This window comes from Python bivittatus, unplaced genomic scaffold, assembly GCF_059951505.1.
Source record: "Python bivittatus isolate LINGU-HERP-01145 unplaced genomic scaffold, Pbiv_v1 ctg000570_np1212, whole genome shotgun sequence".
Taxonomy (NCBI): domain Eukaryota; kingdom Metazoa; phylum Chordata; class Lepidosauria; order Squamata; family Pythonidae; genus Python; species Python bivittatus.
The window spans coordinates 23555903-23583597 of NW_028277097.1; the positions used below are offsets into that span (position 1 = coordinate 23555903).

The window sequence follows — 27695 nt, forward strand, 5'->3', positions numbered from 1 at the left end:
GCCAGCGACTCCTTGTTAAGATGCCGTAAGACCTTCCTTGAAAGTGGGGGTGGCAGTCGTGGGTCACGCTTGGCCCCAGCTTCTCTTCTCCTGTTTCTAGTGCTCTTCTCCAGGCTGTCCTTCCAAACAGTGGCAAGAAAAACCTGCCATTGGCTGTGTTCCCTCTATAAAAGATGCTGGGCTTGTTAGGGTTAACTTTGGTTGGGTTTCTTGTGGGTTAACATGATGGGCAATCCAGCCCACTTGGTTAGTTTGTGATCCAGTGGTCAGTATTATGCAGGTTAAGCATGTAAGGACAGCTGTTAGGTGGCATGATTTTTCAAGTTTGGGGAGGGGGGAGTGTGTGTGTGTGTGTGAAAATAGGAAGCCTCTGGTAGGCTTGACATGCCTATTTGATCACTTCCCAGTTTCCCTGCAGAAGTCTGCAGCACCCCAAAAGGAAGAGAGCAGCTGGACCCTGCTTTCAAGTACAGATTGGATCAAAATGCTCCTCCTGGATTCGGCTATTTGCTGCCTGCCCCCTCTGCAAGGCAGAAGCCCCCGCCCTGCTGCCCCCAGCCTGAGGATGGCCACAAACCCTGATTTGCAGCCACTGGGAATTGACTCCAGGAGGAGGAGGAGAGCAGCTGAAAGTCCCCCCAACCTGGGACATCGGGCCCTTTGCCCAGTCCTCTTGGGAAGATCATGGCAACCAGCCTGCGATTCCAGGAGAGATGATCGAGGGGACAGGAGCTGGCTGAGCAAGGGGTAACTCTACAGATAGCGGCTGGGACTGGATGCCAGAGTGAAGGGTGTGCAATAGAAATCTCCTTGATTGGGGTGGGGCAGAGACGGACCCCTAAGCAGACCCCATCTGCTGGGGTGGCCCTGCAGTTGCCTTTGCTCCTGCCCTGAACGATCCCTTGCAAGGGAGCCCCTGGGTTTGGAGCCTTGCCCACTCCTCCAAAATGGCTCCCCTCCCCTGAGACCGCCTCCGACAACCTAGCCCGGTCCCTGGACCGCCTGAGGACCCAACAGGAGATGGTTGTCCAGGCGACCCAGAGCTCCTTGGAGGCCGGCTGGGAACGGGGAGCTCGGGCTCTCCGCACCTCTGCTGGGCACCAGGTGAGGGAAAGGTCCCGGGCTGGGGCTGCCCCTAACAGAAGCGCCACAAAGACTTCCTGTTTCTCCGGCTGGAGATGGAGCGCAGCGGGAAGGGTGGGAGGGAGCCGAAAGGTCCTCCAGCTTGCGTTCAGACGGGCCTCCCTGCCCCCCCCATTCCTGGCAAAGGGAGGGGAAGGGACAAGGGGCAATAAATAATTCCAAGGTCAGCTCTGCCCCTAGTCTTTCCCAAAGTCGAGTTAATGTTTGCAGATGGAGCCCCCTGCTCCCTCCCCCCTCCCTCGGGGTTTAATGACCTGATTGGCTGCATTATCAACCCCTATTAAGTAGGCTGGTCTATAAAATGATGTTAAATATTAAGCATGGATTAAGGATTCTGTTGAGATGAAGGTTTGGGGAGGTAGGTATGGAGGGGAAGGAATCTGGGTTGGTTTGGGAAAATGCAACGGGGGATTCTGGTAGGGCTGAGGTGGGGGGATTCACTGTAACACAAAGGCCACCGGAGAGAACGGAGAAAGGAGGAGCTCTGTCTAGCCTGGATCGGTGCCCATCATATTGCAGAAGACGAGACCTTTCCGCATGCGACCAAAGAGGAGAATCCTGGGACGAAAGGCGACGGGAGAAAGTTCTCCTCCTCGCCTTGGTTTGGTTCACACAACATGCTAAACCCTAAGTTTGAGTCAGCAAAGCCCAGTTGTTCTGCTAACTTAGCACACTGCGCCCAGCAAATGAGTGTAATGTTTTGTCCTCGTTTATACTGCAAGTTAGGACAGAGGCTCAGTTCCTGGGTCACCCCAAACTTCCTAGCCCCATTTTTGCCTAGAGCAAGCCTTGCCTTTTTGGCACCTCCTCTCTGGTTGTGTGAATAGAGTGTGCAGAATAAGCGAAAGGGAAATGGCTGTTTGGGCCTCCAGGAATAGGGGTGAAGCTCCCTCCTGAAGGGGAGTGGGGCAGCGTATGCAATGCGCATCTTCCAGAGCAAATCAGACCCAGGAAGGTGACGTCTCTCAGCCTCCTGGATGTTGCTTATGTCTCTGCGGTCCCAGAAAACGGTGTGTTTGGGATGTGTCAGTTGCACCTGTGGTGTGCCAAGGCCACCTATGAGGGCTCAGTGAGGTGGTTGCTGGCCGAGGAAATGGTGGGGCGCGCTGCTGCTTGTGACCTGGGGCAAGAAAAAGAAGCTGCGAAGGGGAGCATGGGGTGAGGGTGGGGGGTTACTGGAGACGGGGGGCACATGTCCCGGGGAGAGGTAACACGGCAAGGTTTTCCAGAAAAGAAGGCCTTCAGAAGCCAGCATGAACAGGGTGAGGTTCACCTTCCTGTGAACCATCCTTAAGAGCTTGGAAGCTGACTTACTGATCCGGGGGCCGGGTCTGAATGCCCCCCCGCATAAATGGAATGCTTTCCTTTCTTTGACTCGCACCCTCGGTCTGCAACTCCTGAAACCAGCTGCAGCTTTTTCTGAGGCTGCCCTGGATTCCTGCCGTCCTGGGCAAAGATGCAGCTGCTTTAAGGAGGGGCAGACCGAGGTCCACTCGGCTTGGGGGTTTGAATCCGAGGACAGCCCACCCCGAGCTGCGCAAGAGGCTTCGTGATGATTTGGCAGACCTTGAAATTCCAGCCAGCCCCGTTGGATTAAGAGGGGGAAGTGCATTTATTCCGAGACGTGAACCCTGGGCTGCAGACTAGGCGGGGTCATCCGTCAGCATCGTCCGGTATTCTGCCTGGGATCTTTCCAACTTTTCTAAGACTGCAAAACTGTATGGCTTTCCCCCAAATTGTGCCAGAGGAGAATCATCTCCAAAAGGGCGGGTGATCTTTCTTCTGCTCCTGTGACTTTTTTTTTTAAGTGTTAGTGGCAATGACTGGAAAGTTTTTAATGTAAACGCTCTTAAAAATAAAAGAGTGGCATTATGACTGTTGTCCTCCTTATGTATTGGACTCCAAAGGCCATAATCCACAGGCTATAACATACCAGACTTGTGGGGCCAGAGACCAACATGACGAAAATGGGGAAAGTTGCATGACAGCATCATAGCCACCAAACATTCTTACATTGATATTTCAGCTAAGTAATATTTAAATGCTAATTAAAAAAGAACATGGATAGCCAGATATTTTCCCTGTGTGCGGGGTCTGCAGCTCTGCTGTGCTCATCAGCGTGAATAGCGTGCAGTAGGGTCAGAATCAAGGAAGAAAGCTCTGGGGAAGATGGGTGGCTTACAAATGGGAGGGAGGGAGGGAGGGTTTACACCAGTGTTTCTCAACCTTGGCCACTTTAAGCTGTGTAGACTTCAACTCCCAGAATTCCCCAGCCATCAGTTGCTAGCTGGGGAACTCTGGGAGTTGAAGTCCACACAACGTAAAGTGGCCAGGCTTGCGAAACACTGGTTTACACAATCCACTGCAGCTGGGTGGTATCACAGTCCTGGAAGAACTGTGATTTTTAATGCTGGGAGCTGCTTGTTTGGAAACACCCTTTGTAACCGAAGAAACCTGCACCACATCACGCCGTGTGTGTGGCTTGGCCCCGGGGAGAATTCATTCAGTTGTTTGCAAGACTTTCGAGCGCAGTGATAGCTGGCTGTTGCAGGGCTGGGTGGGGCAAGGGGATCCTTTAATTCCCAGTGAATTAAACCTCTCAAAGCGTTCAAATCCCCCTCCTCAGGGGCTGCATTCCCTGATCCTAGACCTACACCCAGCTTCTTCATTCAACGGAATGGGCATGGCGGGGGGGAGCCAAACTCTTTGGACCAGCTTCTGCTTCATTGCAATCCTGGAGAATGTCTTTCTCCCCACCCCTGCGGCTGCCCTATAACCACTGCTGGGGCAGGGTATTATGCATTGGAGCTGGGCTGCTCCAGGGAGCTCCCTCCCCCCTCCCCACCACACCTCTGTCCCATGAGCGTTAATAAAAATCAAGCCTTTTCATAAACATTAACTTACTAACGGCTCCGTCTGGCCCCGTGGCCATTAAACGTTAATTGGGGAGATTTGGATTTTGGCACTCGGCTCTGAGAGCAAGGCCCCCGCGTGGGGCTAGGTCATGCATTGCGACCTGCTTCCCTGGCTGTGAATTAACCAGGGCTAGGCTTTTTAATGGGGAGGGGGGCTTGTCTGCAAAACCTGGCTCACAGCCAGGGAATGAAAGCGGCTGGAAGTGGGGAGATGCTTGTTGTGGGAACGACTCAGTGCAGACCAGTGTTTCTCAATCTCAGCAACTTTAAGCTGTGTGGACTTCAACTCCCAGAATTCCCCAGCCAGCCATGCTGGCTGGGGAATTCTGGGAGTTGAAGTCCACACAGCTTAAAATTGCTGAGATTGAGAAACGCTGGTCTAGATGGTCTTCGAAGGGGGGCAACCTGCCTTCACATAAGATACTTAACCCTGTTACTGAATTAACCTGTTTTCTGGGTCTGCACAACGCACCGAATCCTAAATTAATCCAACAGGCTGGTTTCTCCACAACCTATACAGTCAAGCTTACTGTTTGTCCAAACGCAACGGTTGCTTCTCAGTCAACCCCTTGGAGTGTGACATTAGTAGCAGAGCCTCATCCCCAAGAATGCAGAAAGAGGGGAAACCGTTAATCCTTGAAAGAGGAGGGGAGGGGGAGCAGGACCTCAAGCAAGTAAGGTCAGGTAGCGTTTGGCTCAGAGTAATCCAAGATAGCGAGGCAACGTTGTGGAATGGAAGCAAACATTGGCTTGGCTTTCCCTTCGAAACTCACAGCGTGGGTCCGGTAAGGTTGGGAGTGCTGAAAGCCTTAGGTATGGACCCTGAGCCTCCTCCAAAGTTGAGCTGAGCTGCTATCTTTAACTTGACAAACGGGGGGGGGGATTATTAAATACATGGGGAGTGATCACGTCAGTTGCATTTGATTAATCCAAGAAGCTTTCATTCCTGACCTTACTATATTAAACATGCTATTTAAAGTCTCCCTGTGGCTCTTAGTCTGAAAAAGGTTTTGCTTCTCCTCCAACTCCCGTTCTGGCCTGGAAGTGCATCTTTGATGCAACAGCTACATTTTAAATATAAGGATGGAAGCTCCTGAATTTGATAAGAGTTGTGAACAAGTGGCTTCATTCTGAGCAGGACCCATAACAGTTTAGAGGTGCCCAGGGAGAGGGGCCCTTCTAGGAAGGGAAGGTGATCAGAAGAAGCCTAGCCCAGCTGCCTTTTCAATCTATTCAGTGAACTAAAGTCAATATTAGGTTTCTCTAAGAACTAATTGGAAGGGAGAAAGCCCCTAACGAGTCTTAATTCCAGGCCTTTAATAAACACAGTCAAGAGAGTGACCTTTGCCCTTGGTGTCCACAGACCTAAGTAATTCCGCCTCTAGGACAGAACACGGTGGTATGTATAGGCAGAGGCGGCACGTGTACAGTGCAGTCAGGGAAGACAACATGAGTATCTGCAATGGAGTAGGTGATGTTGTATGTATCATGACATCATGCAAATGTTGGGAACACATCATTTGTGCAGTGACGTGTGGCATCATTATGGCTTCTCTTGGATGTGAGCATGCTAGACTCTAGAGAGCTTCTTCTGGCCCAAGCAGAGTAATATGATGCCCGATGGTTTTTATCAAACTTTTTCTTTGGAGCAGCTTGCTCCCATCCTCCAGATGAGTCAATAGGCCTTCCTAGAATGGCCGTCACTGTCCTCTTCCCCCTTTGGGCACCGGCAGCTTCTTGCATTTGAAAACAGGGAAAAACTAATTCTGGAATCACGTTGGCCATTTGACGGGGGGGGGGGGGGGTTGGGTTGGAAGGCTCTGTGAGTCTAACCTAAGGTAGCAGCTACGTTTGCGTGATGTGCTCAGCTTGGTTAGGCTTTTCATTGGGAGTGTGAGGCATAGCACACTGGCCAGACCTAGCCTGTGCTTTGTTAATGGGTTGATATATTATGTGGCCCCGGGAGAAGATTTGTAATGCTATTTGGTTTTTATTATTGATTTTCTAAATATGCTTTGTTGGATTAGGTTGTAAATAAATAATGGTTATGATTATATGCCATCCAGTAGGTGTCAACTCTTAGTGACCACATAGATTTTCTCTGGAGGGGGGGTCTGTTCCCAGCCTGGCCCTTCAGGTCCTCCAACAGTGCCCCCATTGCCACTGTAACTGAGTCCATCTGCTTTACAACTGGTTTCTTCTTCGTCTCTTTCCTTCTGCCTTTCCCTGAATTAGACCCTTCTCAAGGGAGCTGGGTCTTTGCATAATGCATAAATAAATAACAACATGGGTTAATTCAGTAATCCATTTCTGCATGTTGCATGAAGCCAGCCATGGTACACTTAGTTAAAGGTGGGCTGATGGACTCTTTATTGAGTTCTGGGGGTAACTGATTCTCTCCTCGTGACCTTCAGCAGCACATCATTGCTGGCTTAGCCATCTTGGTTATAGTACTTGATCTGAGCAAAAAGGAGGGTTGGGAATGAATGTTTCTGACTTCTGCTGGAAGAGGGTTGCTTCCAGTGATGGGCCTGACAGTGGTGCCCTCTCCACCAGGGCTCCAGTTCCAAAAAGGTGCTTTGGGGAGCTGGAAAGTATCACTCGACTATAAATCTTTAAAGCTGCTGCATCTTTTCCCCGGCTAACATGGCTGCCTTAAAGAGTTGCAGACCGGGACTAGGTACGTTTACCCCCCTAATGCTTTGGAATCCAATCCAAACCATTGCACAGCTTTAATTTCTACTGTGAATATTAACATACCTACCCCGCTACTGTCACTTGGCAGGCCCCCCAGCTCTGTAAACCACGAGCCTTTGGGGGCTCAGAGCTGCTCTTGCCTTGTCTCATTCATGGGGCTGGGTCCCATCCCAAGGGAAGGTTGCTGTGGTGGACTGTGATGCCCACGTGGCCATGCCGAGACAGGGCTGAGCGACCTGCTGCCCACTCAAGGACATCCCCACCCCTCTTTTCCTCCCCTGCCTTGTGGAGGGAAAGCAGCTGGGGCCCCTCTTGGTGGCTCGATTGATTCTGGGGCTTGACAGTTTAATTCCTCCATTTATAGAGGATATTGCTCTATTGACGGTGTTAAATGAGTTACTAATTATATCAATATAAACATGATTAAAAGGGGGCTCCTTTTGCTGAGAGGTGGCTATCAAGGAAAGGCAGTGGGGGGATTGCACAATTGGTGTCTGCGTAAAAGAGAGGGGGGAAAGGCCCATAAATTCTGCTGGAGCAAAGTGCGCCTCTCCCTGCCACATTTCATTGCTGGGCCTGGATCTGAAATTCTGGATCGAGGCTTCGGGGAAAACCCGGGCCGCCGTCGGAATCAAAGTCCTTCAGTTTGCAGAATTCTCTGGGGGTGAAGCCAAACAGCGGAGGATGCTTCTAGCGGGGGCCATTAATCGTGCACAAGCTTCTTGCACAGAGGCAGCCAGAGAGCGATTTCCCCTATTACAGCTCCCTGACGGACATGCTTGGGTTTAGCTGGAAGTAATTCCTTGAGACTGGGGGCTTCCCACTTCTGCAGCTGGTGGGTGTGTTTGGACCGTGGACAACCTGTTGCGGGCACACGTGCAAAATAGCTGCTGCGGTTGCTTGTTTAGACCCGCACACTTAGACATGGTGGGGGACCTCCCCCTGGGTTTTCTTAGACCGGAAGGATGGATGGCGCAGGCATCTGTCACAAGCCATGATGACCTCGTCCACCTCACGGTGTCATTGCACAAATAACACCAATCGTGTGTTTAGTGTCGTCTGCGTTTGGGTCCGAGGCAAATGACGTATTTGGGGCCATTTGTACCTTGACATGATGGGCGGGATGTCAGCGCCCCCCCTGCAGACAGTCTGGGTGGACCTGCTGAAAACCTCAATCTGGGGGAAGAGGTGTAACAAAAGACCAGGCTAACGTTCTCTGCCACCTCCAACATGCCACCCAGAGACGGTGGCAAAAGTGTTTGCCCGCCCTGAGAAATACGGAAGCCATTTTTCAGGGAGGAAGAAAAGTTCTGAAAAATTGTAAGGCGCAGGATTAAAAATCCTCACTCGCCCCCAGCGGTGGTTCCTCCACGGGACTCAGCAGGCGTGGCTCTCCGTTTGGGGCTCCCGCCCCTTCCCCAGCCCTGGGGCCTGCAGCTCACCTGGTCTCTGAGCACAAGGGCAGAAAGTGCGGCAGTGGCATGGGCGTCCCAGGGCAAGGGGGGCAGGATTGTCTTCCGAAGTAGCTGGACGCCTGCTCCGTGTGCACAGAGCTGCTCCATACTGTGAATTAAAAGGTACAGTAGTTGAAATGAACGTTCAGGCCAACCAAACCGTGTTGTGCCATGCATCCTTAGGGCTTGTGCTGACCTTGTTAACTGCTGTGCGAACATAGCCAGGTAGTTAACTAACCACTCGAATCCTATTCATTTCAATGGGACAGTTCTCTGATTAGCCATCTGGGTTCCCGTAACCTGCTAAACCCTAAACCTGGGTTAAGGAAGCACCAGGCTTAGTCTGTCTCCGTTTTCTAAGACGGCAACAATCAAAGTTCCCAGCTGCCTTTTAACTTTGTCTTGGATGCAGTGCAAATTGACCTGCTTGGCCTGCGTATTGTGCATGAATTCTAGAAACCACGTCTTCTGCAAAACAGTCAAGTTAAAGCGTGGAAGGGTCCCCGGAGAGCATCTAGTTGAGCCCCCTTCAGGAATCCCCTAGTATAGTAGCTAACCGTATGAAAGGGAAAAAGTGATAACCGCATTATTTCATAGGAGGTGCCGTTTATGCTTTGACGGAGATGTACCACATGCTCCTCTACCAAACGGATCTGGAACTGCTTGCGAGTCAGCTGGCAGTGCTGCAGCCCTCCTCTCCCAGTGTGCCCCGTCGGGGGAATTTGAACCAGCTTCCCGGCCCCTGTGCTCCCCCGACAGCAGCGGTGCTGCTCTGGAACCCAAGTCGGGCTTTTTAATTGTTGTGCCTTTGGCCTTGCATCAGATCTCTGCTTGCAAAATCTAACCAAGGAGGGGATCCTCTGTCTGTTCTTCTGCATTTAATGAATCGCACCCTGAGCCCTCCCATCCCCAAGGCACACCGAGACACTCATCTCCCTGGCTCTCCCTCTCTGCCCTCTGTTCTCATGGCCGCCCTCTGCGGACGGGACGGAATCACTGAGCGAAGGTGGTCCAGGGGGCAGTTTGGCAGAGTGGGACTTGAGCCCGGATCTCATCAGTCCAGCTGCTGCCTGCCCCGGTTCTTGCCTATGGCCGTGCAGTTTAGGCTTTCGTTAAGCTTTTTAAAAATGAATCATGCTTATGGCAGAGAGTTCCACAGGCCGGTGCTGTTTGCCTAGGGGAGAAAGTCCCAATATTTTCTTTCAGTGCCTTCCACGCTTGTGGGACGGGGGTGGGTGGGGGTGGGAGTTACTTGGCCCGGAGCCTGCATTTTCTCATTATTTTATAGATCTGGTTACCTCCCGCCTTATCGGTCTCCGCTCAGTGTAAATAGAGTCCCAGTCTAATCTCCCAGGACCCAGACCTTGGTCTTCATGCCGTGAATCTTTCACGTCGAAAATGTCCGCCCTGCTGCCCGGCTGGACAAATTCGAAGCCGGCCAGCTCCTGCCTGACTGCCCACCTCCGTGGATCAGCTCTGGCACCTCTTCCCACCAGGCCTTCTTGCAGCTGGCAGCTTGCAAATTCCTGACCTGTTCAGAAAAGTTGAAAGGCGGCAGTTCTCGTGGCCTTGGCTGGGAAGTTGGCTGCAGAGAAATCGGGGGACAGAGGTTTAAAGCAGAGGTGTTCTTGCTTGGGGGGGGGTTGCAGGGCTAGCCATGACCTGCCCTCTCCTGCCTCCATCGTAATATCGTACAGTTGGAGGGGGCCTCAGAGGTCATGCGGACCAACCCCTGCACGGTGCAGGGTCTGCTGAAGCCTTTCAGAGAGAGGGTTATCCGGCCTGTGGTTGAAGCCCTCCGGCAGCCTAGATAAACTGTGATGGTGTTTGGTTTGGGTTTAACATGCCGCATGAATCCAGCCAGCTATGGTGGCTTAGTATATTACATGTGAAACAGGATCTTACGCCTTGCGCAACGCCGATGAAGAAAAAATCGTGCCTCGGCATTTCTAGACTACCTAGACCAGCCTTTCTCAATCTCAGCAACTCTGAGCGCTTTGTGTGGACTTAGCTTTACAGTTCACACAGCCTCCTGTTTCGTGGGCTGGCAGTTTGGCTAATGATGTGTTTTGCTAAATTTGAGTGGGAACGTAACAAATCTAGAGTCTTGGAAGATCAGACTGCAGATGTGAGGTGGGCAGCAGTTGAGAACTGGGCAGTGATGTGAATTAGCTTGCCCATAGAGCATTGCCCCATATGTCTCCCCCCCCACTAGCTCTATTAAATGACAATTCCCATCATCCTTGGTCAAGATAGCAAAGGGGCCAAGCTGGGACAGTGGTCTTGATTGCGGGTCTCCATCGACCCCTCCTCTGCATATTCTCTTCGTGTTGTCGGCAGAGGGACAAAATGCTCGGCCTCCAGATTGAGAAAGCGCTGGGTTTTCTCCGAGCCCAGGGCTGCTGAAAAAGGAATGTTCTTCCAACCACCGGATGTTACTTTCCATTTGGGGTCCCGAAAAAGGATTCTTTTAACCTAAGAAAAACTGAAATCATTCCCTAATCAGTTCCAAACAAAAAAGATATGGTAAGATTGGGGTCCTCAACTTACAACCACAATTGGGACTGGAATGTCCATCACTAAGCAGTGCGGTCGTAAAGCGAGGTATCACATGACCACACTGCTTAGTGACCGCGAATTCCACTGGTTGTTAGCCGAGGACCCACCCCAATCAAAGCCATTTCAGGCTTGGTCCCTCCCAGCCTTTGACCTAGTAAGGTAAGGGACTGGCTCCAACTTCCCCCACCCGCCTATCTCCCCCTAGTCTCTGCCCTTCTGCCCGCCCTGCATCCTGCCTCACGGGGCGGCAAGCAGCCCTTGAATCACACAGCTCTGGGGCTGCTTGCCACGCTGCAGCTCTGAGGCTTCCTGGCACACCGCGACGCAGCGGCCTTTTCTCTCAGTTCCCCGCACCGACCTTTCGCCTTTTGTGCCCAGCCACTGCGGCCAAAGCAGAAATGCCTTGCTGCCTTTACTGTCCGTTTTTGGACCCAGCTTCTCCAGTGAAGCGTCCTACACGTGGCTCCCTGAGCCAATCCCCAGTGCCTTCCCATTGGGCAAAAGTGCTTCCTGCCCTCCCCATTGGCTGGCATTCTTATTTGTGCCATGCTGCTGGGCTGGGCTGGGCTGGGCTGGGCTGGGCTGGGCTGGGCTGGGCTGGGCTGGGCAGGGGAGCCACGTGTAGGACAGGTTCACTGGAGAAGCTGGGTACGAAAAAAGACTGCAAAGGCAGCGAGCCGAGATTGGTGCAGGGAACCGGGAGAGAAGGCAGCTGGGTGAACAAATGCTTGCTGGCACTTCCCAGGCATTGCAGCTCGCTGGCACTTGCTGGGGCGGGCTGGGGCAGCTGAGGCTTCCAGGGGCAGCTGCGCCTTGGCATTGCACTGTAGCTCAGGAGCTTCTTGCAGCCCCAGAGCCGCAGCATGCCAAGAAGCCCCTGAGCCACACTGTAGCAAGAGCCCAGAGCTGCGCAGTTCTGGGGCTGCTTGCTGCCCTGCAAGGCAGGGTGCAGGGCAGAGGTGGGGGGGAGATAGGTGGGTGGGGGGAGTTGAAGCACCTCAGTGGTTGTGAGTGTGGGTGGGCTGCCAAGCACCCGAATTTTGATTGTGTGACCACAGGGACACTGCAACAGCCATAACTTTGGGGACCAGTCATAAGTCCATTTTTTCAGCACTCTTGTAACCTTGAATGGTCATTGAATGGATGGTCGTAAGTCGAGGACTACCTGTAGTTCCCCCCGCATGTCCTTTCTTCATGAAATTCTTATACCTGGAAGAAAAAGTGACCATTGTCGTAATAAACAGAGTTAAGAGGTGGGTCATATCCTGTTGCTCTTCTTAAGGAATGTATAGTACATTTCAGTCTTAAAAACATGCTATTTTGAATTCTGTTCACATGCAATTGGCCTCTTGCGAAGCTTGTTATCCTTATGGTATTTATTTACTGACTAACTTATTTATAGTAGCTTTCAGGCCACCTCGGTTGCAAACATTTTGGGCAGAACTGTGGAGAATTTGCAAAGCACCTGGTTCGAATTCTTTCCGAGGGTGAGAGGTTGAAGAGATCCTAGCAGTGCCCCTTCAGAGGCATCGTGTAGCCGTTCCAGTGTCTTGCATAGGACAGGAAAGCACAGTGGGAAATGTTGGGAGGGTGTATTTCCTGGGACTCCTCATGAAATTCCATGGGTAGGTTGGGGCTACTGCACTTGATGAAGCTCGCTGAGAAGAATCATAAGCCCAAATTTCATGACGCCCGTAAAGCGCTCTGGCATGGTGCAGTCGGCTTTTGGAACTCCTTGCCACGAGGGTCGGCGGTGACCATTGGGTTGAAAAGAACATTTGGCAGACGCGTTGAGAAAGAGCTGAGGAGGGGGCTGGGAAGGCAAGATGACGGATGGGGGCGATCCCCTCGGTCAGACCCCGGATGGCCTTCTTTAGCGCTCAGCACGTTTGGTGTTCCTTCTTGAGAGTTCCTGTCGTTGCCAGCAGCGCTGGCTGGGAGCGATGGACCGGTCACCCACGCACCGGGGCGTCAGGAGCGGCTCTTTCGGAGGAAGGCAGGGCGTCCAGCTTCCTCGAAGACGGAAAGCAAGGAGGAGGCGGGTCCGTCCCTGGGCTCCGTGCGGCAGAGGAGACACGCTCAGCACCCTGCTTTGCTAGCAAAGGGGAACGCGGCGGGGTTCGTCTCCATGAGGCAGCAGGGACCCTGCAGGAAAACCGGCCGTGCCCTTGGCGACCGATCGGTGGGGCTGAGGTGGTTCAGCCACCCAGCCCGCCTGCTTGTAGCAACAGGCCAAGAGAGAGAGAGAGAAGCCACTCTTTTGGCCGCCCCTGGCCCCCCCGTTGGCGGCCGGGGGAGTATTATCAAAGGCCGGGGCACTCGCCGATCACGGAGGGCTCGGCTCTTCCTCTGCCACTGACTTCGCAATTGTCTCCGCTTGAAAGGCGACCTTTGGCCCCGGTTCGATGAAACATGTTTATGCATCTTTGGGCGCCCCCCAGATAAAAGGTGAGAGGTTAATAAATGGTGGAAAAATAGATACCAAAGTTTTGAGGTCACACCTGTTTTTGCTTCTTGGAGCGCCAGGCTGCAAAGACCGGGCGGGCAGGCAGGTCGGGGATTGCGCTGGGCCTGGCCTGGCAGAACATTCCTCCCTCGCTGCGCCATCGCTGGGCGGGGCAGCCCCGGGCCGTGGCCGAGACGAGGGAGGCCAGCTGCTGTGCTCAGCCCGCGGGGCGCCGGCCACCCCTCCCATGCTCAGCAGCGCCCAGCTGGCGTTGCATCACCTTTGCGGCTTTGCTCTTGGCTGAATGCTTTGGAAGGGTGTCTGAACGCCCGCCTGTTACTCGCTTCCTGTATCAACGTCTTTCTTTTCTGAGCGTCGTCGTTCCAGAGAAGGTAGACTGGAAATAAAGCTTTGGAAGCAAAACCCTGTTCTTCAGTGCCACAAGGAAACGTGGAAAGTTGGATGCGCCTCCACGTGTGGGACTTTGGGTGCCAGTGGGCGCGCACACAGACATGTACACACAGAGGGACGTATGTGCGAAGAGCCATAGGCACGCGCGTGGGAGAGGTGCTCGGAAACCTGTTTCTATTCCTTGTGGCTGTTTTCGCACGGGCAGCTAGAGAGAGGATGGGCAAACCTGTAAGCATCGCAGGAGAGCTGTGCTAAACGGGAGTAGCCGAAAAGCAAGAAGGGGCTGGTAGCCGCTTTTCGGACAAACATGCTTTATTCAGAGGCACCCACTTCCTTGAGCCTCAGTTCCTGCTCAGCCGCCTTTTTCAGTCCGCTGCCATGGATTGTGCTGGTGGCAGACCCTAGAATTGTGGTCCGATGCAACTGGGAGGTTAATTAATTAAATTAATTAAATTTACACGCTGCCCAACTCCTGGCAACTCTGGCCAGTTGCCGGTGGGAGAGCTGGTCTACAACGCATCTGCGCCCCCCGCGCTGCCCAGGAAAGGCAGGAAACTTTACTGCACTTCTGCTGAAAGCCCTCCTCCTCAACGTCTCGGTCTCCTTTGAGCACCTTTCCTCCAGCCCCAACTCTGGTGAAATCTAAGAGAAAGGAAGCGAGCCACCCATGACGGACCTTCCCTTCCCTTCCCTTCCCTTCCCTTCCCTTCCCTTCCCTTCCCTTCCCTTCCCTTCCCTTCCCTTCCCTTCCCTTCCCTTCCCTTCCCTTCCCTTCCCTTCCCTTCCCAGTCTGGCAGTGCAGACATCCAGGATTGGTGTCTGTTGGGGGCTGGCCAGAATCCCCCCACCCTAGCTGCAAAGGGGGATGACCCACATGCCAGGCCAGGAGCAGAGGATGCGATCCGGAAGCTTTTGGCATCATGGTGCCCTTGTTGGCATGAAGGCCGAAGTTCCGCCTCCCTCCTTGCCGGTCCCCTTGGCTCGGGAGGTCCTGGCCTTTGTTGAAGGGAGAATAGGGTGGGGGCTTAATTATTCGGATGGGTCATTAACCGCCCCCCCCCCAGCCTTCCCAGGAGCGCTTGGCCTAAACCACTCTCGACCAGCCGCTCAGGCTGGCATATTTCAGCCGCCCTGCCTCTTCAGGCTCCCTTCTGGGCTACGCTGAGCCTTGACTTTTCACGGCCTTTTCACAGCAGGGACCGTAATTGTGTCTGTGACAATCCTCTCCCGGCTCCCCTTCTGCTTCTTGCTCGGGCGCCTTTGTCTGCCCTCGGCCATCCATTCTGGATTGCTGAGTTTTGTTTCTTTTCAGTGGGCCTTAAATTCTCGCCCCGGTTCCTTGGGAGGAATTGATGTCTATAGCGCCTTCGATTAGCACTAATTTTTCCTTCATGCCTCCTGACTTTTATGGCTGGAGATCGATCTCCCGTCCTGCAGTTTGTCACAGTCAGCGGAGCCGCGCTTAGCGGCGAGTCGCCCTCGGCCTGGAGAGGCTGTGGCGTTCGTGCGTGGGCCAGGCAGTCTCTCTGCCCTGCTGCGCGGGCCGTGGTCGGAGGAAAGCTCACCACCAGGCGAGGACAGGGCTGGGACGGGAGGTGGGGGCCCAAGGGGAGGCCATGGTAGCCTGCGAAATCCAGGAGAAAATTTCGCTGGCTGGTCTTCCCGAAGGATCAGGGCCACGCAGGGCAAAATCCATCTTGCCTTGTGGAAGCCGCCTCTTCAGTGCCTCTGCTCAGCACCGGATGACTAGGTGAAAGGTGCAGGTTACCCTCTGCAAAAGCAGCGTGGAGTTTCAGCCCCCCCAGGATAGATTTTGTGTGTGGTGGGGTCTTTTCAGGTGCAGTGTGGATTTGCTCTCATTTGCTCTTGGGACGGTCTCATAAATGATGGTCTTGCCATTTGCCTCGGGGGTGAGGGAGATGGAGTCTGGAAGCCCCCTCTGCCGAGGCCCACTGCAGCTTTGGGCAGCCTCCCAAACGCAGGAATTGCCAAGCTGAACTCTCTTCTGCCTGCCAGAGGTTTCTGCTGGTGCCCCCCACCTCTCTGTACCTTAATCATTCCCACCCTTTATCTCCGAGACAAGCCACCCTTGTAATGTCATCGGCAGGGTTGCTCTTAGGTCAGACCCACGTCCGCTGGCTTGTGACCCATGGATGTGCGGGCCTGGGTGCAGGGGCCCCTCTGACCTCCCAGGACAACCCTGGCTCTCCCGGGGTGAGGCAAATCCAGGCAGGATGAGCAGAGGCTCTTCTGAAATGTGACATTAAAGACCTCGTAAAACCCTTTTCCCTGACCTGGTACCCTCCAAAGGTGCTGAACCCGTCATTCCCAGCTAACCTGGGAAAGCACACTGTTCCGAAGGATGTCCAGTCAGGGAAGGAGGCTTTAAACCGTTGCACATCAGAAGTTGGTTGGAACTGACAATGGTTGGTTCGTGGCGTGGAAGTAGATACTAAGGGCCTGCAAGTTGCATTTTGACCTCCCTTACTCAGGTTCTTACCACAGCCTTGTAAGGTAAGTGAATACTGTGCTCCTGGTCCTACAGGTTGTGTACGTTCACACTAAGTTCAGACAAAGTCACGTGTTTGCTTATGCTTTACTGTTTTGGGTGAATCCAGTCTTTGCAATTCGCAAGGAAAGATTTCTAGCCAAATGGTGCAAATGGAGATAGTTGGCAAGATTAAACAGACCACAGCTAAGTGCAATGTATGACCAGGCTGTCGAGGTGGCAGAGGGTCTTCATAAATCTCCAAGGGGAGGTGGAACTGGCTTCTTGATTTGTTGTGGCTCCCCCCGCCCCAAGAAACGTCTTTGTTTTTAGAAGAGAGGATAGACGTTACCCCTGCAGAGCCTCTCTGTGACTCTTCAGTGTGAAAGAAAAAGGATCCCATGCCTGGAGAGACAAAGGCGTCCACGGGATGTGGTCAAAAAAGTCCGGATGGTGCCCACGACAATGCCATCAAAGCCCTGCCTGGTTCTTATGTGCAGTATTTAGTCTCAAATGCGGGATCTTTGGTGAGGCCAGTGTCCCCCACTCTCGGCAGACTTCTGTCCATCAAGCTGGAGGGCCCCAGCCTGCTGCTCCCAAGATGGGCTAAACTTCAGTTGAAATGGTAAATCTGGGAGTTGAAGTCTGGTGCGCCTGACAGGCACAAAGCAAAGGGAGATGACCTGAAGCTACATGTGTCCAGCCCTTCCCCGTTACTCTGGGGTAGGAGGGACACGCGCACTTGTAATCAGGAGCTTGACTGACTCCCTGGAGTCCCCCCTACTGCCCTGTCACTCGACTCCTGCGGCAGTCTTGCCCTGTGGGAGCCCCACCATTGTCCCAGGTGGGCCCAGAGGTGGTCGCTGAACAGAGAGCGGGGATGTCCCGGGGTTTGGCATCGGCGGCAGATTCCACCAGCTCCCCACTGACGTGTCCTTCTGGACCCAAATTCCTTGTCTGCTCTACTCAGCTGATAAATGCCGTGCAAAACCTTGATAGATGTAACTGGGAAGTTAATCTGTATCTGAGCCATTTAATAAGGATTTGCTCAAACTCCGGCTTCCATGTGTTCCTTTGCCCTCCCTGCTTTCAGGATCCAGCTTCATCCAGTCACTTCTGGCATGCTCTGGTTGGGCATAGGGGTAAAGAGTCCATCCTGGCCCCAGGTTGGACCCTGCCTCTTTAGAGCCTGATGGGCTTGCTTCCCACGAGGATTCCATCACCGGCTTCAGTGGGTTTTCCCCATTACTGCAACCCTTTAAAGTTCAAGATCCTCATCCAAAGCACTTGTGGATCTGCCAGCTCCCCTCGCGCTCTTTGCCAGGGATAACAGTGACATGTCCTTCCTCCTTTCCACTCCAGCAACGTTCTGCCACCAGACCCAGGTAGTCCCAGAACGTTGCAGTGCCTGGAATCAGGAGGGGATGTCCGGTGCTTGTAATCTGCTGACCAGCAAAGACAGAAGATCCAGTTCTTTGATTACATCAACCCAGAAATCTGTGGCTTTGCGCGAGGGCTGGAGTAGGTGCTCTCAGGGGACCCTTCTATGTGTAGGAGTCTGTGATTCTGAAGTCAGGTTGGGACTGGATGTTAGAGCAAAGCTTCTACAGTAAGAGCAGTTCAACTGGAAGTCAAGGACCATGGGATGTGGAGGGGTCCCCATCCCTGGATGTATTCAAGATGAGGCTGGAAAGCATCTATGGGCACAGGGGTGCTTTATTTTTGATCCCTGCACTGAATAGGGGGTTGGGCCCTTCCTTCCTCCCTTCTGGGACTCACCATGGTAGAATGTGGACTTGAACCTGTTTTTTTTCCCCAAGGTCCAAGTCCAACATTTTAACCATGGTGCTACCCTGATAGAAGCTGAAGGCGGCTCTTTTGCTCCAACTTGGGAAAAAAAAGTTTGCAGAATTTCTGCTCAGCACAGGCTCTCAGACACACTTTAAAAGGGCTTTCTTATCTGGAAGCAAGGCCAGTTTCCACACGTGTAAGTGCATTTGCCTGTGATTTTTCAGGAGGCTGTTAAATATCCCAGGTGGAGCCTAGCAAAGCGCATTTAATGTCCTTGCTCATCAAAGACCAATGAGGTAGCTGTGCAAGAAAAGTGGTCCCTTCGGAGGGGCTGGGACCTCAGATCATGACTAGGCAGCCCAATCAATGCAAGCTTTTGACCCGTGAACTTTCTGGAGCGCCCTTTCGTAGGCACACGTGAGTTTTGACTTCTGCCACTGAGAAGGAAGGGAGCCTTCCCCCCCCCCCCAGTTTCCCCCCCTTGTTTGGATTCTGGCATGTTAGGAACGGATGGGGTGAAAAGGAACACGCTTGTTCTGCCTGACCATTAAAAGAGAGAGAGAGTTTGGGCAGCTTTGGTGTATAAAACAGTGAACGGTCACATATTCTTCCTTTTCTTAGAGGGAAATATTGGGGGTTTAGAAATGTGCCGATTTGTTTCTGTTTTCTCGGTTCCCTGATGGTTTGTCCTCTCAGATTCTTGGCTGGCAACCTTACAAAGGAAAGAGCGGGGGAGTGCATGGGGGGGTCTCTGCCGGGCGGGAGGAGTGACCGGTCTCAAATTGTCTATCAGCGTATCGGATATTAATGCAAAGTCCTGCAGCAGAGCAGTGGGCTGGGGAAAAGAGACCCTGCTTTCTCTCGATATAAATACACTTTAAATCAACGAAAGCAAGTTCACGCGGAACATTTCCCCAGTCGGGTCCTCTGCAGAGTCTGCTCCGCCCGCTGTAGCAGGGGGCTCCAGAGTGCCAGCGAGCTTGGAGGGAGGTTGGCGGTTGGCAGAGGAGCTTCGGGCTGGATGAAGGGAGCCCCGCTGCCCAGAAGACAGACTCACAGCCTCCCTTTTTGGCAGATTTGCAAAAGGTCTTCTGTAGGTGGAGTTTTTCTCTTCACCGGCCAGAGAAGCAGCATCTGCCCCAATTATTCTCCCTTTCTTCCGCTCAGCCATGACCAGCAACCCCCCCCCCCCCCGAAGGCACCCAGGCAAGTGATCGGGAGGCCACCCAAGTCGCTGCCTTTACTTCCTTCCTCCCCCACCCCCCCAGCCTTCCTCCCTTCCCTCTTCGCTCTCGGAAGGCACCTGGGAAAGGACCCATTGGCTGCCTGGCCGCTTGCAGAGGAGAGCCCCCTCGCCAGTCCCTCCGTCCTTCAGAACAAATAGCTGGAAGACGGTCGGCTTCTCTCTGCCTTTGCAGCAGTTCCCCTCGCTGGGCAATTACTCGGGCGCTGGAGCAGGCCCGTGGCACAGCACGGATCCGCTTGCAGAGATTCCCTCCTTTTCGATCGTCCCAACCAAAGGATCGGGCACGTCAGCGGCTGCAGGCCAGGCTCGGAGCCAGCTGCGGGTTGGGAAAGCTGCCAGTTGGGCGGCTGGAGGAAGCCAAGGCCAGGGGGTCTCTGGGGCGCTTGCGGCCTGCTCGGGAGCAGCCTGGTAGCCCCTTCGCTGTGAACAAGCGCTGCTCGGAGGTGCCGGCGCCGCGGCTCCCTTCCTCAGGTGCGCGGAGGGGCTCGTCCAGGGTTTCTCAACCTGGCAACTTTTAAGAAGGGTGGACGACACACTCAGAATTCCCCGGCCAGCAGGGCTGGACTGGTGTTGGATTTAAGCAGGGGAGGGAGGGGAGGACGGTGGGGGGGGGGTTGTGCAGGTGCAAGTTAGAAATCTTGCTAATGTTCCTTTTGCCCGTTCCCCCCCCCCCCTTAGTAAGGCAAAAGGCAGCAGAAGTGATAGAAAAACCACCTCAGACCCTTTGCGAAGCTCCACGGGTGAGGTGGGACAGTTGCAGGAAGGGCGTCCTGTCTGGGGGCAGAGCATCCCTAGGTGGGGGTCAGAAAGGTCAAGATGGGGGCTGAGATGTTACGACCAAGGCCCAACTGTTTTTTACACGCGTTGTGCGTGTGTGATCCACGTAAAAAAGCAGCTGGGCTTTGTGCAGTTGCAGCTCACGCCTTGACTTTTTTGCCCCCCCCCCCCGCAGATGCCCCTGTCTGGGGGCATTGCAAAGCACACAAATCGAAGGAGCCGCCACAGAAGTAAAATTGACAGGAAGCGCCTCGTTGCAAGCCGGAGCCAGGCTGAGCGGAGAAGAAAAGGGGCTTCCGCTCAGGGCATGGCGGGGAGGGGCAGATCGCTGACCTTACCTCGTCTTCCTGGTTGGGATGAAGCCAGAGGTCCCGGCCCCCACCCCTTGGGTGTCCGCAGGGTGGGAGTGGCAGGTGTCGCATTAGGGCAGAATTGGCCCAACGCACGGAGTGGCGTCGTGGCGCGACTGCCGTCATTCTGGCTTCCACCGGACAGCTGGGTGCCTCCCGGTGTCCCTGTTGAGGCCCTTCCACCGGCACCCGACCTCCCGGGTTCTGAATTGCCTTAGGAGCAAGAGGGGGCAGTTGGAGGTAAATCAGCCACCCGTTCAAATAAAATTTAAATCAATGCTATTTATCTCAGATAGTGGGTAATTAAATAAACGGGCTCAGCTGTATCCCGGATGCAAGAAAGTGCTTAGCAATTCCTCCCTCCCCGTGTTTGCCTTCCGTGATGCTCGTTAAGATGCTTTTAGACCCTCGCGAGCCCGTCGTCCAGAGCAGATGCGTCCAACAGATGTGCCTGTTTCGCAGGCGGGGGGTGGGGAGGGCTTTTGAAACTTTGGCGGCAGACTAGAAAACGGTGCCCACCACCACTGGCAAATTGTACCCTGGGTCAAAAGCGCCTCTCAGGACCACGTCCTCACAAGGCTGCCCAGCAACGGGGCACCAGGAATGGCTGCGTCGGGCGTGTGGCAAATGCCTGTTTTGATAGGCGTCAGGCTGGAGGGTATTTGCGAGGCTTGCCCTAAAGAGGGCTGGTTGGTTGGTGAAATGGAGAGGTTTCCATGGGGTTGGCCCCAGTTTTTCCCTTTTTCTGGGCTGGCTGGCCTGGATTCAGACCCGGGTCTCCACCCTCCACCCTTCCTCTGCGATCCATCCCCTGCCTGGAGGTCTTCGGAGTTTGGAAATGTCCCCCTTTGTGGCGGTAGATGCTCTTCTGGGAGATTCCCAAGGCTGGCTGTGCTTCGGGCAAAGGCTCGGGAGTGACGGGGAGGACAGGTGGGCTGGCTGCCCTCCAGCCTGCTCGAGGGTTAAGGACAAAGACAGCCTCTTGGTGAGCTGGCACCTTTTCAGCTGGCAAGGGGCCCGTTCTCGTGCGCTGCAGTGCCAGGCTGTGGAATAGCTGTGACCGCAAATCCTGATTAATGAGGTAGGAGCCCAGCCCCGGCAGCTCCTCTGGCGCTTGGGAATGCAAATCGCTGACAGGGCTTGTGCCAGGCTGAGCCGGAAAGGAGAGGGCAGTGCGCAGGCCGGCCCGCCCAGCCAAGCAGCGGGATTTCCCCTTTTCCTTCCCTCGGACAGATGGCGGCCTGGTTCCTGCTGCCAGCGAAGGCTTGCTCCGTGCTGAGGGTATGCAGGGAGTTGGGTAGGAATGGCGGAGGGACTTAACCACAGCGCAGCTTGGATTGTGTTAACCTTGGTCAGCTTTTAGTAGAGATTGGGGGAGGGGAGCGAAAAACCAGGGGTCTCTGGTAGCGTCCTTTCCCACTGGCATCTAAAAAAGATGCATAAAAAGCATCGCTGCAGCTCCCCAAAGGTTCTGCCTTTCAATAAGATTTGTTAGTCGGAAAAGGGGCTACCGGAGCCCTGCTTTCTTGCCCGCCTAGACAAACACGGCTCTCCTGCCGTTTGACTTCCGAAGTCTTCAGCATCAGTTTGCAAATCCGAATACTGTAGGTCTTTGCTTACGCTCTGAGTTCTGAGTCTTCCCATGAAGCTCCAGGGTTTTGGAGGGGCCCGGAGCCCCCTCCTTTCCCATCAATTTTCCTCCCTGGATGGTAGAGGTCGGAGGTCAGCCGGGAGCTGCCCCCTTCCTGCTAATTGCCCCGATGAAGGGGAGGGGGCGGGGCGGGGGGATTTGCATGTAATCCCTACAGGTGTCAGCCGAGGCTCTGCGGAGATCAGGGGCTGTCATCAAATATTTATCCCTTCCACCCGCACAAAGGTTAAAGGTTGCTGCTGGCGGGGGCGGGGGGCGGGGAGGGTTGGGGTCAGCTATGGCTCTCCTGGGGACGGATCGAGCTGAGTCCATCCATCACGGCCCAGGCAGGAGATGGCCACGCGGGTGCGGAACTGCCCTTTGCACCTGGGAGGCTTAGAGAGCGGGACGCTGGAATTAGACCCTCTTGCGCCCCCCCCCCGGCTGGCCAGAAGCGGCCGAGGGGAAGCACGCGGGGGGTCCTCTTGGTGGGAGGGCAGGGCAGGGCAGGGCAGCAGGGAAGCCCGGGAAGAAGCAGGTTTCCGATCTTCTGCAGCGGCCAGAGCACCCCCCCCCCCGTTGCTGGAGGGGCGACCGTGTGCCCCAGAGGGGGCCCCGGTTAAACGTCCAGGCCTCTTGACTGGAAAAGGACTTTGCGGGTCTCTGTCCAGTTCTCTCCGTCCCTTCCGACGCGGATGGAAAGCAGCAAATAACAGCTTTTGATGGATTAAGCTCAGCAAGAAATTAGGAATGACGATGACATGAGAGCAGAGCAGAGCAGAGCAAAGCAGGCAAACGTAAAACTAAGCATGACGTCTAAATTCACAGGAGGACAGTTTTGTGAGCGAAGCTCTCTTGGCGGGGCGGGCTTGCCGACACCCTTGTTTGCGAGCGCTTTGCCAGCAGGACCGCGGATGGAGCAAGCTGGCCCCGAGGATGCAGGAAGCTGCGGGGTGGGGGTCTTGGAAGCCGCTGGGGCGGGAGTTCGGCACGGCTGGGGGGAATTAAGGTAGGTGAGAAAGCCCTTCTTCGCGGTTGCCTGGATTGGGTGTGGTAAGGAGACCACTAGGAGATCCCAGTGCTGTAGGGTAGACAGGAGAATTGAAAAAATGTCCCGCCAGAAGAGGAAGGAAAAACCACTCAGAATGGGGTCGATTCTGCCCCTGCCCCTTTTTCTGGGTTGTCCTGGGACTGAGACTGGATTCGCACAACACGCTTAACTGGGGTGAAGAAGCCTCAGTAGGGGTGTGTCCCGAGAAATACATAATGTTTTAATTTGATTACCGTATATGCTTGTGTATAAGCCACCCACGGATAAGCCGACCCTCGAAATTTTTATACGTTACAATTTTCACCGTTGGCTTATCTGCGAGCGACCCGCGGATTATCCATTTTTCATGGTCTTTTGGTTAAAAATTTGGGGGTCAGCGTATCTGCGGGTGGGCTTATATGCGAGTATATATGGGTTCTTTTAAAAGGCATTGCCATGTATACTCATTATCTGTGGATAAGCCAAACCCGGTTTTGGGGGGTGTATTTTGGCACTTAAAATCCTCAGCTTATTCACGAGTAGATACAGTAACCCTTGTTCACACGATACGTCGAGGCAGTGTTCGCAAATTATTCATCCCCAGTTCAACCTCGAGTCGCATGTTGTGTGAACCTAGCTCTGGATGTGGCTTACGGTTAAAGCCGGGTCCCCCGTGTGGCGTTTGTGGGCGCCCCCAACGCTTCTCCTGACGCCTGCCGGACCCCCCGCCCCACCCAGCTCGTGCGCTGGGACCCACGGGTGGTGCCTCCCGTTCTTGGCTGGCGACCAAGGGAGGGGTGCGGAGGGATAGAAAGCCTCTAGGAAGGGCGGCGGAACAGCCTCACCGCAGGCCTCCGAGCGAACGGGCGCGTTGCAAGTGGCCATGGCAACCATTTTGGGAGTGTGCCGTGCACACCCCCTCGAAGTTCCAAAGGCCCCCGTTGCCCCAGAAGGAGGGGGACACTTCTGCAGGAGGCTGCCTTGGGAGAAACCCAAGCTGGTTGGCAGGGGCAAGGGTGCCCTGTCCCTTTCCTCATCCACCCAACCCTCCTTGGCCTTCCTGCTGCTCTTGGTGGGCTCCTTTCGGCTGCCCCCCCCACTGACGCCCACCTTTTCTTCCCCCCCGCAGCTCTATGAATTGGATGGAGACCCCAAGCGCAAGGAATTCCTGGACGATCTGTTCGGCTTCATGCAGAAGAGAGGTGAGTGGGCCGCGTCCCCCACTGGCGGGAGGGGAGACGCGCATTGGGGCAAGGGGGGAGAGCAAGGGGCGACCTCGAAGCGAGGAAGGGGACGGCTCGGGTCTTCCCCCAGCAGCTGGGAGTTCCCAACCAGGGTTTTGTGGCGCTCTTGGCCCCTTAAGGGAGGGTGGCTCCCTTCTTCTAGCTTCTGTCCCCATCACAGCCAGGGCCTCGGGAGGGGAAAGGGGCAGGTTACCCAAGGGGGGAGGCTTGGTGCAGGGGGTGGGGGTTATCCTGGGCCCTCCCCCCAAGGGAGAACAGAAGCTGAATTTTCCAGTCTTGCTGTAGAAGGAAACTTGACAGCCAGGGAGATAATGCGCACCAATGCGTCCATGGAAAATGTAAGATCGCCAGTGCGCACAAGCATAATAACATGGGTGGTTCTTTCTACAGAAGGGGATCTGGGACTCTCCTCTTGCTGAGCCAGGCAGAAATTTTAAGCCCCCGTTCCCTCCGCGCCGGAAGGGTGAAGATGCAGGACTTGGGCACCCCTGCCTCTTTCCAGCTGGCGTGCCAGGGGGTGCCAGCCTCCTCACAGCCCTTCCTTCCAGCTCTTGGCTGCTGAGGCGATCCCTGCGTGCCCGCCTCCCAGTTAATTAGGGCAACATTAACCTCTGCCTGGGGTTTTACGTGCTATCGAGCACAGGTTCATTAATCCCGCGGTTGGCAAAGGGCTCTAATTGATGGCCACCTCTGGCCGGCGTCGGAGGCTGTGGGGAGCCTTTGGAAATCGCTCGGCGGCTCGATGGGGTTGGGGAGGCGAGGTCAAAGGTTAAAGCATTTATCGAATCCCCTCAATTGCTGGAGCTTCCTATTTATCCCAGTTGGGCCCGATAACAAAAACGGGCACCGATTTCCAATGCAGGACGGCTGTCCATCAAGGCTGCCACGAACCGGCTCCGGAATTGAGGGGCCGACTACAATGGCAGCGTCCGCCCAGGGCTGCGGCAGGGTGTGGTCAAAAAAGTCAAGTTGGTGCCCATAACGGTGCAGTCGAAGCCCTGGCCATGTATGTTGCACTCATGCTGTGAGTAAAAATGGGGCAGAGCATTGAACACATGGTTGAGGCATCCCTGGGAGCAACCCTGGTTGTAACAGCCCAGCCCTTGAAGCTGAAGCCATCATGCTGACATTGCAAGCACAGGTTGGTCCGTGATTGTTCGCTAGGACGGGAAGGGTAGAACCTCCATGCTCAATAGCAGAGTACCTCCAAGTTCTGAATGTCTGAAGGGAGAGGAAAGCTCAGCTGTGCATTCATGGTTTGCTTATGAATTGAACTAAAAAAGGAACTGAACTGTTTGCGAGGACAGAGGAGTGCATGGAAGAGATTTTAAGGTTTTTATGGTGATGAAAGGTAACCGAGATCCAGGCTGGTCCCTGTGCCTCCTTCAGGGGGGTTTGCCCTGGAATATATTAAGAGAGAATTCAGGCCTTATTCGCACAACCTTTCTTCTCCTGATAAACCTGTTTTCACGGTGCACTAAGTGGCCCCCAAAAGAAAGGGAACCAAGATTACCCTTAGCTAAGGTTAGGAAGCTGAGTAAATGCAAGTCGTGTGAATCCGCTGCTTAAGATCCTGGCTCCATCACAGGATCCAAGACGGTCTCCCCGCATCATTCGCGGGTCCGGCCCTCCGTAAGTCAGGGTGCAACTCAGATCAGGTGTTTCAGCACGGGAAAGGCTGGGGTGTTTCTCCCTGCAAAGCAAGGGGGGCCATTAAGAGCTGAGCCCCCTGGTGTCTGCATAGCTCCACCCCTTCATTGCTGGGGCATGGCTCTTTCAACCCCCCCCCCATGGCCTTTGGCCCCTCAGCTCCTCTGCAGGTCAGGAGCACCCCCCGCCCCCTGCCTTCCAGGGCACTGCTGGTGCAATTTGCACAGCGCATGGCTTGTCCTGGAGTCCAGCGAGCCAAGCCGCATGCTGCAAGGGGGGGGAGCTCTGAAGCGAGGAAGCAGAAGACCTGAGGGTCCCTTGCCAACTTAACTGCGGGGTGGCCTCCTTACCCCTCTTACGTAGGGTCAGGCTGACCCCTTTGGCACCCTCCAGTGAGAATTCCCAGCCAGCCGCCAAACATCCTGGAAGGCATCAAATCCACCAGCGATGCGCTGGGCACCAAGCAATGCCCCCGCTGTGTCTCCCGAGGAGGAAGGAAGGAAGGATCTGGACTGCGTGCAGATGACAGAGGCCCCCCTCCCCCAAGATGCATGGCACCTCACTGTGTGCCTGGCCCTCATTATTCTCCCTGAACTAATTAACCGGCTTTCTCCTGCCTGCGATAAGGGCGCTAATTAAGAGCTTTTCTTGTGGCCATACATCTATATTGGAAAGCCCTTTGTGAGGCTCCTGCAGAGGATCGAATCCCCCAGGGGGTGGGGGGGTGCTGCTTCCCCTGGGAGGGGCCGTCGATGCCCATAATTGCCTCTGGGAGAGAAGGGCCAGGGTGCCCGCCCCCTCTGCCCAAAGGAGAGAAATCCCGCTGGGCTGGGGGCTTAGCCTTCCTGTTGGCCACAGCCTGCTGGTCCTGGGGACGAGGTCTGATCTTCTGCACAATTTGAGCCCCACACAAGCAGTACAAGGATCTGGGGGCAGCCCCCACCGGGTGCAGTCCAGCCTTCCCTGATTTTGTGCGTGCCCACCACGCTGGCAGGGGGGATGGCATTGCAGTTCAGCCCCTTCAGAGGAAGCACTTGAGGAAGGCTGTGCCGTCCATCTCCAAAGGGGCACCTCTGTCAAAACGAGTTTCATACCCAGTCCTTCCTAGTTCAGCAAAGAGTGTTGCAGGCGTGACATCCCAAGAACCCTGCAAAGTAGGCCAGTATTGATTCCCACCCCGCAGCTGGGAAGACGGAGAGAAGCAGGCCAGATGTTGATGGCAGGCTTGAAAATGCGCTGGTCCCCCAGCAAGATTAAAAGCAGGGTGGATGTCAGACGCCTGACTGTAGAAATTCCACCAGCGAAAGGTTATCCGAGGCTGGCTACTCTCTCCGGTCTCTCTGGATGCCATTCCGCACAGCCTGTCTTCGGTGACCCACGAGAGCTAGAAACTGGCTTCGGAGCAGCATTCGGGAAACAACCTCTGGGCTCTTCCGAGGCAGGCCTCGGCTTCAGAATCCACATTCCGACTCTCGGCGCACAGCCATAAATTTGTCTGCCCTGCCACAAGGACCCCCTCCCCGCACATTGCTTAGTGATGATGTGTTACTCGCTGGGAAAAACAGGTTGTTTTTTACAATATTTGTCCAAGCTGGGTGTTTCCGGAGAAACTTGTTCTTCCGGATCCTCCTCGCCTCACAGTGCCAACCACTTCTTGGGGGGGAGCGTGATTGCATGGGGGGAGGAGGGTCCTGAGCAGAGCTGGCAGAGCTGGAGAAGGGGCCCAGGAAGCATGGCAGCTGCTCCTTGTCCCCCTGGCGTTGGAAGCGGTCTGGGTTGGGGGTCTGGAGCCATCCTGCTGGCTGACAGGGTGGCTTCCCTCCCCCTCCCCTTTGCTCAGGCAGCCCCCCCCCCCCGCCCAGCC

At 54.7% G+C, this 27695-nt stretch overlaps 1 protein-coding gene across 1 annotated transcript in view; it reads left to right on the top strand.

The window, feature by feature from the left end:
• ARID3C (AT-rich interaction domain 3C) overlaps window positions 1-27695 on the top strand; it is a 62325-nt gene that overhangs the window by 19917 nt on the left and 14713 nt on the right. The window contains exon 3 of the mRNA XM_088153003.1: window positions 24067-24139. Within this exon, the coding sequence (XP_088009129.1) occupies window positions 24067-24139 (73 nt within the window). The remainder of the gene's footprint in view (window positions 1-24066; window positions 24140-27695) is intronic.